This window comes from Sapajus apella, unplaced genomic scaffold (genome assembly GCF_009761245.1).
Source record: "Sapajus apella isolate SASKATOON/1434 unplaced genomic scaffold, GSC_monkey_1.0 scaffold35, whole genome shotgun sequence".
Taxonomy (NCBI): Eukaryota; Metazoa; Chordata; class Mammalia; order Primates; family Cebidae; genus Sapajus; species Sapajus apella.
The window spans coordinates 19,535,658-19,549,213 of NW_022436975.1; the positions used below are offsets into that span (position 1 = coordinate 19,535,658).

Here is a 13,556-nt window from a genome sequence, read left to right on the forward strand (position 1 = left end):
CTCCTTCACATGCCCCTGCCTGCCTCTCCTTGTATCCTCTCCCCTCTTTTTCAAGGGAAATTGCATTATGGCATTTTTCATTCATTACCAAAATGTTATGTTGTTAGAATGTCTTGATATTTAAAATGTCAATTCTTTAAAATTAAGAAAAGGACAACAGAAACTGATAGCTTTGTGCTTTGAAGGGGATTTTATTTCATCAGCACTCCCAGCAGGACGAAGGAGGGAATGCTGGCATTTCACTGGTCTGGTGTTGGAAATGGGGAACCTGAGGTAGATGTATTGGATCAAGCCTCTTGACTGGGGCCATCTCTTCTGATCCTATGAATCAGAGATCCTGATGCCTTATTCTTTCTTTTGTCCACTTGGCCTTGTACCACACTTGCATTCTTCAAACTGTTAGTTTCCTCTGTATTTTCCTCCAAGACTCTTTATTTTTATGTTTTTCTTTTGCGACGGAGTCTTGCTCCATCGCCCAGGCTGGAGTGCAGTGGTGCAGTCTCAGCTCACTGCAACTTCCACCTCCCAAGGTTCAAACAATTCTCATGCCTCAGCCTCCCAAGTAGGTGGGATTATAGGCACACCACCATGCCTGGCTAATTTTTGTATTTTTAGTAGAGACGGGGTATCACCATATTGGCCAGGCTGGTCTCGAACTCTTGACCTCAAGTGATTTGCCCGCCTCAGCCTCCCAAAGTGCTGGGATTACAGGCACGAACCACTGCACCAGCCCCTCCGAGAGTCTCTTACTTTATGTTCCTCATTCATTGGTGTCACCCATTTCGTGAATGGCAGTACAACAAACTCTGGTTGTATGGCCCTTGAAACAAATGGTGTTGTGTAGGTTCCTCCTTTCCTGTGGTGTAGATATGACACTGACGCTAAGGAAAGATGCAAGGCTGTCAAGAAGCTTGCTTTATTTATATTCGATCATTAACAAAACCCACAGTCATCACCAAGTCTTAGCAGAAGACTGCAAATGTCTAGACAAATGAGAAAAAACATACACTCCAGCTGCAAGGAAACACATTGCCGTCTTTAGTGAGCTCCCAGAAACTGCTCTCCGCCATCCTCTCACTGTTAGCCCTCAAATGTGCAGAAGCCAGCCAGGCAAGCCTCCCACACTGGCTGCTCCAGAAAGCACAACTGTAACTTGGAGCAATATGCCACATTGTCCTCTTACCCGTAACCACCCAGGCAAATGAGAAAGGATGATTAGTACACAAATGGCTGGTTCTGTCGTGGAAGAGCTATGTGGGAACAGCCCACAGCACTCCCAGATTAGTTGTCTGAATGAGGGGGAGACAGTGTGGCAAGTTTGCCTCTAAGAAACAGTTTATCTGAAGTAAGTTCTTAGCTTTCTCTGCATCCTTCAACTTAATATTCCTCACAGTTGGAGGGATTTATATGAACTTAATTTTTCCCAAAACTTCATGCTTTAAACAAATAGAACTATCTCATCTCTTTCACTATCTTATCTACTGAAAATCCTGCAAGCTTGGAAGCATTTAGAAACATTTAAACTATGGCATATTAATGTTTTGTTAGTGGAAATGTGATTTAGAAAGAAATATTACCACCTTTGTGATTTAACCTGTGATTTCTAAGGTGTGGGGAATACCAGCATTTTATTTCTGGCTCAATTTTTGTTTGACATGAGCATGCCTCCTCTTCTCTTCCCCAACTGCTTGCAAGAATACATCACAATTTTTTAAAAAATTAAAATGAATTTAATTTTGTATGTTTTAAATTGTTGTATTTCAGTGACATAGATGAGTGTTAGACTAGGCTGGGAGCGGTGGCTCACACCTGTAATTCCAGAACCTTGGGAGGCCAAGGCAGGCAGATTACCTGAAGTAAGGAGTTCAAGACCACCCTGACCAACGTGATGAAACCCTGTCTCCACTAAAAAAATAAAATAAATTAGCTGGGCATAGTGGCGCATGTCTGTAGTCCTAGTTACTTGGGAACCTGAGGAAGGAGAATCGCTTGAACCCAGAGGCAGAGGTTGCAGTGAGCCCAGAAAAAAAAAAAAAGAGTGTTGGACAAGAATCCTGTCCAAGCAATTCTTTCGCTTGCTCCTTGACTTAGGGCACGTCACTCTACCCCTCTTGGCTTCAATTTCCCTAAGTATCAAATTGGCCTGAGATTGTCTTGGCCTCAATGAGATAATATGTGTGTTGGTCTTTGGAATGTTAAAAAGATTCTGTTGAAACAAGTGTAAGCTTTAGGCACATTTATTTATCTTTTAAACGCATATGGTGCCCTAGAATTTATCATTTCATGATATTTCAGAATTTGTTTTCAAATGTCTCTCATCGTGGAGTATAAAAAGGTATAACTTATCCAAAACACCAAGTTGTTTGACAATTTTGACCACCAATGTTTAGATGAGTTTGGGATATATGTTTAATTTGATTTTATAAATTTCAGTGATTTGAATCTGTGATTACTAGTGCTTAGTGAAGTGATAGCAAAGACACAAATGACAGAGAATTTACTAATTACATACTAATAAGTTAAGAAAGACTTAATGTAAACACTAGATATAAAGGTCAATGGTCTGTCCTCTATCTAAAAAAATATTTTGAAGTCTATGTATTAGGTCTTTACACAAATTTATAGATACAGAATCTGTGACTTCTTTTCTTAATCTAAGACTATATTTATAACATCAATAACGAAAAATGTTATTCAATGTGTTTAGCATTCTGTTCCAAGATTTAGTTAGTTACTCTAGCTGCTCATTTGTTAGCATGAATTAAGATCAACATGAGATCATGTTTTATGCAGGGACATGGATGGACCTGGAAGCCATTATCCTCAGCAAACTAACACAGGAACAGAAAACCAAACATGACATGTTCTCACTTATAAGTAAGAACTGAGCAATGAAAACACATGGAACTAGGGAGGGGAATAACAGACACTGGGACCTGTTAGGGGGGCGGAGGGCAGAAGAGCATCAGGATAAATAGCTAATGCATGCAAGGCTTAATACATAGGTGATGGGTTGATACGTACAGCAAACCATCACAGCTTACGTTTACCTATGTAACAAACCTGCAGGTCCTACACATGTATTCTGAAACTTAAAATAAAATAAAATATATTTTAAAAAGATCCACTTGAAAAACATATTGCTGTTTTTCAAAATATATTTTAAAAGGATCCACTTGATATATTGTTGTTTTGCAAAAAATCTTATCTTTTTCAAAGAGTAAGAAGTTGGCAAACTAACAATTCCACAAATATCAACTGAGAAGGTGGGAGAATAGCAAATCTTTGGTGTTGCTTTCAGATCTCACTCTCCAGGATTCTTTCATTCTTTTTCTCTCCTTCTCCTGACCTTTTCAACTTCTTTTCCTCTTTACCACTAGGGAGAAGCCTCAAGTGGAGGAGGATACTCACTGAAAAACTACATGGAAGAAGTGAGTTTTAAGGCTGTCTTCTAATACAGTCTGAAATCAGTCTATGATACAGGATGAAGCACTCACTTGGGCTTTCTCCATCTACCTGTAGGGTTTCTAGTCTGTATGTTTTCAATGGTCATGTCCACAAAAAAAGATAATAAGTAATATGTTAGCAAAATAGTTTTTGGTCCTCATTGGTAGAGAGATACTGCATATCATTGCAGTGATCCTGAACATGAAGGTAAAACTGCACAAACCTGGTACTAATATATATTTTCATACACAAACATTTGTTGATATCCAAATAAATGAGAATCATATGGTTTACATGGGTGTGTGCACAAAAAAAAGACACAACCATTGTTCTTTTTAAAAGAACAACATATACCAGGTATGCATCCATTCATGGACAAGTGGTCATCAGGGATGATATTCATGCATGCCATTATGCAAAGGGCTATCCCAACGACTAAATATATGGTAGATTTCACTTGGAAACTTTTTTGACTTCTGGATTTATTATTTTTGGAGATATCCAAGGGTGTTCTGTGTCACAGAACTTTGGACTGATGGCAAATTATTTGGGAACTCTCAGAGAAACCAGTGGGCATAGTCCATAAAACTTGGTCTGAAGCCAGACCACCAAGGCCACTAAATTAGCTATCCGAATCCACTGTGGGTGGAAGGAACAGTTTTGTGGTACCACACAGCACATAGGTACTACAAATTTAATTTGAATATAACTTCTCCACAGGACAGAATCTATTTCTCAAAAAATTCTTACATGTGTGAATCCATTTAAAAGCATTCTAAGTGTCCCCCTGAATGTGCTATGTAGTCTAGGCCATTTATTCAGAACAGTGTACCCATACTTGAACTCTCACTTGCTTCCAAGTATCACTTGGAGAGGAAAATCAGAGTGCTTAGCACCCCTTTAAGGCTCTAACATCTCTGGTTTGCATACTTATTTGAACCTGGTTATAGCTTTGCTAAAGGCACATGGAGAAGGAATAACAAAAGGAAAGAAAAAATGTAAATTAGTATGGAAAGCTATAAAGAGATTTCTCAAGAAATGAAAAACGGAAGTACCATATAATCCAGCAATCCCACTGCTAGGTATATACCCAAAAGAAACGAAGTCAATATTGAAGGGGTATGTGCACTCCCATGTTTATTGTGGCGCTCTTAACAATAGCCGAATTTGAAATCAACCTAAGTGCCCATTAATTGATGAATGGAAAAGAAAATGTGGTTTAGATACACAATGGAATATTATTCAACCATAAAAAAAGAATGAAATCCTGTCATTTGCAGCAACATGGATGGAACTGGAGGTCATTATCTGAAGTGAAATAAGCCAAGTAAGGAAAGACAAATGTTGCATGTTCTCATTTACATGTGGAAACTAAAAAAGTGGATCTTGTGAAGATGGAGAATAGATTGGTGGTTACCAGGAGCCTGGAAGGGTAGTGTGGAGGGAAGGATGAAGAAAGGTTGATGAATGTGTATAAACATACAATATAATAGAAGAAATAAGACCTAGTGTTAGTTCAGTAGGCTGCTATAATTTATAATAATCTATTGTATATTTCAAAATAGGTAGAAGAAAATATTTTGAATGTTTCTAGCATAAAGAGAAGGCAAATATTTAAGGTGAAGGATATCCCAATTACACTACAATGATCTTTATAAATTATATGAATTCCATATATATATATATATATATATAGTCTATCAATTAAAAATTAAATTAAGAAAAAGCCTAAAAAAAGGAAGATACTATATAGATTTTCCAAATTTAGATTAGAAAAGTCAAAATATATGGGGCAAAAAAATTGGAGGGTTGAAACACTAATTCTAAATTTCAATTTAATAAAATTGATGCAGAAATTGAGTGGAATACATTAAAAAAATTAATGTTGTCCAAGAGGAGGAAGAGACAATGTTCAAGGTGTACAACAATAAAGCTGCATAAGAGGATTTTGCGGTTGCCCAAGCTCTTGGTTCAGCATTCCTCATTTAACAGTGGATCTATGGGTGATGGGCCACCTCCACAAGAGTGATGCTTGATGCGTCTTGGAATATGTCCTGTCTAGGTCTAATCCCATGTTCCTTCCTGGAAAGTACTGAGGTGCTAGACCAAGACATGGGCTGCCTACTGATGATAGAACTTTAGAATAAGTCTTCTAATTTTGTAGTTCTTATCCAAGAAAAATAGGATTATTTTCTCCATAAAAACCAATGTTCAATGTAAATGTACATGTTGTACACAAGTGTAAATGCTCAAAGTGGCAAGAAGGTTGAGAATTTGTGCCTTTTCACTTAAAGTACTTAAAGGATATTATTCCTCAGCCTGTGGTCCTCTGACTACACTGCCATCATCAGGGGTCTTGTAAGAAATACAAAATCTTGCTGCTCAGCCCAGACCCAAATAATCAAAATCGGCATCCTAACATGATCTCCATTTGATTCATAAGCATCTTAAGTGCCAAGAATCTCTGCTGGAAGTGTCTTTTCCAACTTTCTTTCTAGGGAGTAACTGCATGCATCATAAAAAAATCCTAATTTTGCTTAAAATTTCCAATTTCATATAAAATAGGTAAAGAGAAAACTTTTAGTTATAGGTTTATGTCTCGCTTATTCATCTACTCTCAAGAATAACTTTTTGTCTGAAATAAAATATATAAAATCTTTCCAGTTTATGTGATCCATTACTGACTTTCAGTTTGAGTTTTGTAAAACATGTGAACTGTCTTTCTTAGGGGTTCAGTATTATATCGTATTTTCATTTATTATTGGCTTATACTTAGATTTTAGCTCTTTCTTTCTTTTTTCGTTTTTTGAAACAAAGTTTTGCTCTTGTTGCCCAGGCTGGAGCACAGTGGTGCGATCTCAGCTCACTACAGCTTCCACCTCCTGGGTTCAAGCAATTCTCCTGCCTTAGTTTCTTGAGTAGCTGGGATCACAGGCGTGCGTCACCACACCTGGCTAATTTTGTATTTTTAGTAGGACAGAATTTCTCCATGTTGTTCATGCTAGTCTTGAACTTCCGACCTCAGGTGATTAGCCCACCTAGGCTTCCCAAAGTGCTGGGATTACAAACATGAGCCACTGGGCCCGGCTAATTTTAGATCTTTCTGAAGCCAACAGATGACTGTTCTTTACAGTAAAACTGCAAGGTCCTAATTAGGAAACTATTAACTTATTAACTTAGTTGCCTTTTCTCACAGACAGTCCATTTATTTGTTAGAAAAATATGTATGTACTTAAACTCTTCTCCGTTGAGAACATGTTTAGAATGTGAGCCAGAAAATGAGAGTCTTGTTTTTTCTCACTTAGGCTTTTATTTCACTTTTTTTTTCTTCATGTTAGTAGAATCGGCAAACAAATAAAAACAGTATTTATAAATGTTAGAAGCATTGAAGCTAAAACTGAGGTAACAAACATTTACTTTTATTTAGTACACAATAAAGCTCAAATAAACCATAGTGTTTATATTTTTAATATACTTAACATTTCTTACTAAAGTCTGAACAGCTCTTTGCAGATCAAAGTCTCTTTTCTTCATCTAGTTTTATAATGAGACAGAATCATAACCGCATGAAATTAGACAATTTTGTTTAGATCTGAATGAAAACTACACAGATGATGTGGTCTTCTCTAAGAGTAAAGCTAAAATGGAGATTTTATTCTATATTTTCTATTTTTAATGTATTTTTTGGCTAAGATTTGTAGTTTTGACCAAATAAAAAATGAAATATTTTGTAATTGCCTACATTTCTTTGTCCTCAAAATAGCTCTGATAATTAAATTTTTAAAAATATTACATGCTCTTTACATCTAAGATACTTGATAACTCAAGGTGGGAATAATTTTACTCATAGAAATCTGTTTTTGGATCATATTAACATTCATTTTAAAACTGTATAATTTAAAATAGCTTATCAAATTCAAGTACTTCCAAATCTTGATTATCATAATTTTTTGTATAGAAGTTAATCCATTTACAATATCACATTACTAGGACAAGGCTGATGGTTCATGCCTGAAATCTTAGAATTTTGGGAAGTCGAGGCAGGAAGATTGCTAGAGGCCAGGAATTCAAAACTAGCCTGGGCAATATAGTGAAACTCTGTCTCTAAAAAAATAAAAAAACTTGCCAAGCATAGTGACAAACACCTATAGTCTCAGTTCTTCAGGAGGCTGAGGCAGGAGGATTGATTGAGCCCAGGAGTTTGAGGCTGCATTGAGCTATGATCTTATCACTGTACTCCAGCCTGGGTGGTAGATTAAGATCCTGCCTCTGAAACCACGCACACACACACAAACACACACACACACACACACACACACACACACACACCCCAGATGAATAATTGGGATGCAGCATAGTATACTGGTTAAAAATCTCCTAATCATTAGTGAAATGTAGTAATTTAAATATATATGCATCAAACTGACAGTGTGGCAGCTTCACAATCTCTCAGGATGTCAGACAGAATTAAAAGCACTTGCACCACACAGGTCTTTTCAAATCTGTTGAGGCTGGATTTGCCAGATATGTCCTCTGAACCAGAAAGGGGGTCAATTTTACACAACCATGTATCCTAGAATCACTTTGCATGCCAGTGTTGGCCTGCTTGTGTTGTTTCTCCTTGTGATCTGTGATATAAAGAAATTTCAACTCTACTTCTGATGGAGAGTGTATGACATTATATTCCTTATAATCAATAAGAGAAAATTTACTTTTTATCATTCATAAAGGTTTACTTTTAAAAAATTCAAATAATTATTATTAACTATCATAGTTTTATTTCACTTAAAAAACTAGAAACAAGGATCTTTCTTCAATAAAATCCTATTTTGTCATTTACATTCATTAAGAACACAGACATGCTAAATCATAATTTTTCTAAAAAGTTGTAATCATGGCGCTCATACAGATATAAGATGAATACATGCCAAAGATTTATTTAACTGATAAATGAATGAGAGAACAAGTAAAGTGTTCCCATCAGTTCAAATAAGAATTCAACCCTTACTTACATAGTCATAAAGGAATGCTGAAATGACATTATAAATAGATAGAAAAACTGGCAAATTTAATCACTATCTGTAGGATAACAATCTGTTGCATTCCAACTTGCACTTATATGGAAAAGAAGCATTTGCACAGCTATCATTTCCTACAAATTCCATAGTTGTAAAATAGCTAAAGTCAGTGAAAGTCCCAGAGTTTCTGTAAAATAAGACAACTGGAAGGGCATGCTCAAAAATGACTCGTTTTACATTGAAAAACCCAATTATCTTTTGTTTTTTTTCCTAAGTCTTTTACAAATTCATACTACAATTTCCTTGGAAAGAAAAGCCACCAAGTGGAATGAGTTGAAGAAGAAGATGAAGTACAATCCAATGTACAGTGTAGCATAGCAAATTAGTCGTGTAAAATTATTTAAGTATTTTGCGTTTACTTTGTAATGTTTTTCACAACCTACCATATTTTTCTGTTATTCCCACTCTCTTCTTTTCCCAGATCCTATTAATTTACAGTAATAGCTCCTAATCTTAACTAATTTTTACAATTCCCAAAAATAAATGGGCTCTTAAGTATAATTCACTTAAAAATTGTAGATTTCGGCCCAGTTCATGCCTGTAATACTTGGGAGGCTGATGTGGGCAGATTGCTTGAGTCCAGGAGGTGGAGATCAGAATGGGCAACATGGTGAAACCCTGTCTCTAAACACACACACACACACACACACACACACACACACACACACACGCACAGAGACACACACACACACACGCCATATGGATTTCAGTCTGATAGTATGAACCATTTCATTAACAAATGCAAAATGAAAGTTATTTACCAACTTTACAAATTTAGCTGTGTACGTTATATAAAGGGAATTTCATTTTAATGGAAATGATTTCTAATGTAAGGATTAATTCTTTGTCAGTGGAAGCAGTCCATTAAATGTCTCCAGAGTGGAGTGTGACTTTGTTTTGTTTTATATGCACTATGCTACAGGGAACCTTATTTTATAGGGATTCCATAGTTATAGAAGTAAAATTGAAGTGATTAAACTATCTTGAAAGACAGAAACTGATGTTTTGTGCATTATTGACATTCTTATACCAAATGAAAAGAAGTACTTAGTTGATTCAGAATTAAAGTAGCCAAAATGGTAGAAGTTTGAACAAAGGAGCTATTTTTTTTTTCTTGAAATACACTGAACTTTCAGTCCACATATGATAAATCACTGATTGGTTGCATTTAGAAGATCTAAAAATAAGCTGTTCATGTGGATCAACAATGCTGCTCAAGTTTGTAAAGCTCTTATTATGCTAGCAGATAGAATGATATATTGATTTAGAGCTAGCAACCATTTTCCATGTGATAAATATCACTATTCCCACAATTCCTAGTCCCTGTACATTTGCTAGAATTATGGTGAAAATGTTTTAGCAAAAGAATTAATAGCATTTCTTCTAAAAGTAACACAAAGTTGCTCTTGGGAATATGAAAAAGTATGTACTGCACTCAGATACAGTTTCATATTCTTGTGGAAAATGTATGTTTGAATAAGTTGGCAAAGAGGAACATGTCAGCTCTTGTATTTAAAAATGTTCAAGATTTTAGCTCCTTGACCCCATCAGAAAGAATTATATGAGCCTTATGGGCCAAGCTTTAGACATACACACTGCTGCCTGTTGGCACTGATAAAGTGAACAGGTGCGTTATATTACTAGCTCTATTCCAGGGAAAACCAAAGTAAAACATTTAAATCATCTATTAATGGCAATATTTGTACTATCTTTATGATTCCAATAATTCAATATTTTAAAGTTCTTCCCAAACTAGGTATTTACCAAGCTAATTTTCCATTCGTACTTTATGCAATTTGCAGTAAATGGAGAATAGCTGAATGCTGCTTATCTGTTCAGAAACAAAGCCATTAAAACCACAAAACAATCAGTAGTATTGCTTAATATTCTGAACTATCATGGGAAAATAATAACACAGTTGACTTATGAGTCATATCTTTTTTGTGAAAACAAATTTTAATATTTCAATAAAAATGCTACTAAGTAACCAAAGTATTTTTAAATTAAAAACATTTTTTTCATGATCACTTTAAATTTTTCTCTTTTAGGGGAGTTACTTCAGCAATTTCATTTTCCCTTACATATCCAAAATGTCTATTTTTCATATTTCTTCTTTGAACATCAGAGACTGTGTTCTGTTTTTTAAAAACTGCAGCAATGTGATTTTCCTTTCTGTTATGTAAACATTTCTGGAATTTTACTTCTGCTATCTTCTATATGGTTATGGAGTTTTAAATCTATAATTTTTTACATTTATGCTATTTTTTTGGTATAGCTCTGCAAGACCAAATTTCATAATTAATAATTTTTTTAAAAGCAAGTTAAATCCTTACAGTAAACACTCATTTATACCTAAATGGTATATTCCAAGATTTAATATCTTTTTTTTTGTTGTTTTTTGCTGGACTTTCTCTGCAATAGTCCATCATGTGCCTCTCACATTCTACTATCTCAGGTAACCCAGACCTAGATAGACACTTCTTATGAAGTACAAGAGATCACCTAATCCAGTAACTATCCCATTCTAACCCACGAGAAAATTTAACATGCCTTAGATTCACCAGGATAAAAAGCTGTGCCTTCTGACCACTGGGCAATGAGTTTCCACTGTGAAGTCCATCTCTCATATGACAGGAATTTAAGTTTTAATCCAATTAACAGATCATTTTCAAGAGCTGCTGGTGCTAAGAATCTTGTGCTTTTATTTTTAAAATGAAAATCACTTTTGAGGCTGGGCGTGGTGGCTCACACCTGGAATCCCAGCATTTTGGGAGGCAGAGGCAGGAGGATGGCTTAAGCCCAGGAGTTGAAGACCAGTCTGGGCAACAAAGAGAGACCCTGTCTCTAAAAGGAGTTAAAGAGAAAACTTTCATGGTGGCACATGCCTGTAGTCCCAGCATGTGCTGCGACTCTCCGAGTCCTGAGAGGGAAGAACGGGTTGAGCCCAGGAGGTCAAGGCTGCAGTGAGCCTTGTTTATGTCCCTGCACTCCAGCCTGCACAATAGTGAGACCATGTCTCAAAAACAGAAACAAAGACAAAAGAAGAAAAGAAAATCACTTTTGAGATTTGGTTTTTCTGTCTTTTGTAAAATGAAAATCTTGGGGCCCCAAAATTACTAAACTAACAGGAGAAGTCAAGCTGGGAACTGCTCAAGGAAAACCTGCCTCCCATTCTGTTCAAAGCCATCGCGTTGCTCACTGAAATAGAAGCACATCGGATTGCCTCCTTTGGAAAACCCGATCAGAAACTCTAAAGAATGCAACTATTTGTCTCTCACCTACCTGAGACCTGGAAGCCCTGTCCGTGTTTCAAGCTGGAGCTGTCCCCACTTTTCTGGAAGGAACCAATGGACTTCTAACATATATTGATTGAAATCTCATGTCTCCCAAAAGTGTATAAAACCAAGCTGTGCCCCCACCACTTTGGGCACATGTCATCAGGATTTCCTGAGGCTGTGTCATGGGTGTGCATCCTCAACCTTGGCAAAATAAACTCTCTAAATAATTTCAGATATTTGTGGTTCACACCTTACATTGTAAACATAAACTTTTTTAGAACAGTTTTTAATGTACAGAATTATTAGATAGATAATAAAGAGAGTTGCTGTACCTCTTACTGAGTTTTAACTATTACTAGTGCTTTATGTTAGTATGGGGCACTGGTCACAGTTAACAGGCCAACATTGATATATTATAGTAACTAAATCTGTACTGTGTGCAGCTTTGCACAGGTTTTCCCTGTCACTTTCTCTTCCATAATCGCATCCAGGATCCACCTTACATTAAGTCATTGTGTCTCCTTGGGCTTTTCTTGGTTGTGACCCTTTCTCACAACCAAGCTTTCCCTGTGTTTAAAGACCATAATCGTTTGTCAGGAGTACCCCTCAGATATTTTGCAGATTATCCCTCAGTTGATATTTGTGTGATATTTTCCTCAAAATTAGATTTGGGCTAATGCATTTTTAGGAGGAAGACTACGGAGGTAAAATCCAAAGTTCATCACATCCTGTCAAGGGTACATCCTATAATACGCTTTATTGCTGTTGATGTTGACCTTGGTCACTTGGCTGGAGATAGGGTTTGTCAGGTTTCTCCACTGTAAAGTTATTTTTATTCTTTTCCTATCCATATTGAACTATTTGAGAGAAAGTCATGAAACGCAGCCCACACTTAAAAAGTGGGAAGTTGTTCTCTACCTCCTTAAGGATGGAGAAGCTATATAAATTATTTGAAATGCTTCTGTATACATATTTGTGTATTTTCATTGATTCATTTATTTATTTAACATTTATTTTTATCTATATGGACTTAAAGATATTTATTGCATATTTTAGATAATGACCCAATACTGCCTTATTTATTTGGCTGCTCAAATTGTTCTAGCTTTGGCTACTGAGAGCTTATCTTTTTGACATACTTCCATCATTTTGTGTGTGTGTGTGTGTGTGTGTGAGAGTACTTTCTCACTTTTTGGCACTACTAGATGCTCCAGCTTATCTTGTACATTTCCTCCCTCAGTCCTAGGGAGCCCAATCATTTATCCAGAAACCCTGGTTCTTCATTGGAGAATGATTTTAGAAACCAAGACTGGGGTGGTGGGTGTGTTAATTGCTACTGAGTGTCATTGCTTCTAAGTCCTCTCAGCTGCCAGAGTAGAGAAATATATGTGTTTACAATAACATATATATATGTGCAAATATGTGTGTGTATATATGTATATATATTCATATATATACATCTATATATTCATATATATATATATATATGAATATGAGCCAGGCATGGTTGCTCACACCTGTAATCTCAGCTACTTGGGAGGCTGAGGTGGGAGGATCACTTAGGTCCTGGAGGCTGAGGCTACAGTGAGTCATTATCTCACAACTACACTCCAGCCTAGGCAACAAAGTAAGACTTTGTCTCAGAAAAAAAAAGAAATAAATTAATAAACAGAAATATATATCAACATTTCTGTATGTAGCCTTCTGTATACATAGTAAGGTAAACATGAGTTCATACTGATGTCTTCAACTT

At 36.2% G+C, this 13,556-nt stretch overlaps 1 protein-coding gene across 2 annotated transcripts in view; it reads left to right on the top strand.

Moving 5' to 3' along the window:
• Nucleotides 1-13,556, top strand: part of CUNH8orf34 (chromosome unknown C8orf34 homolog) — a 442,661-nt gene that overhangs the window by 395,296 nt on the left and 33,809 nt on the right. For both annotated transcript variants that reach the window (XM_032296290.1, XM_032296289.1), the window contains one exon: nt 3,381-3,431. In XM_032296290.1, the coding sequence (XP_032152181.1) occupies nt 3,381-3,431 (51 nt within the window). The remainder of the gene's footprint in view (nt 1-3,380; nt 3,432-13,556) is intronic.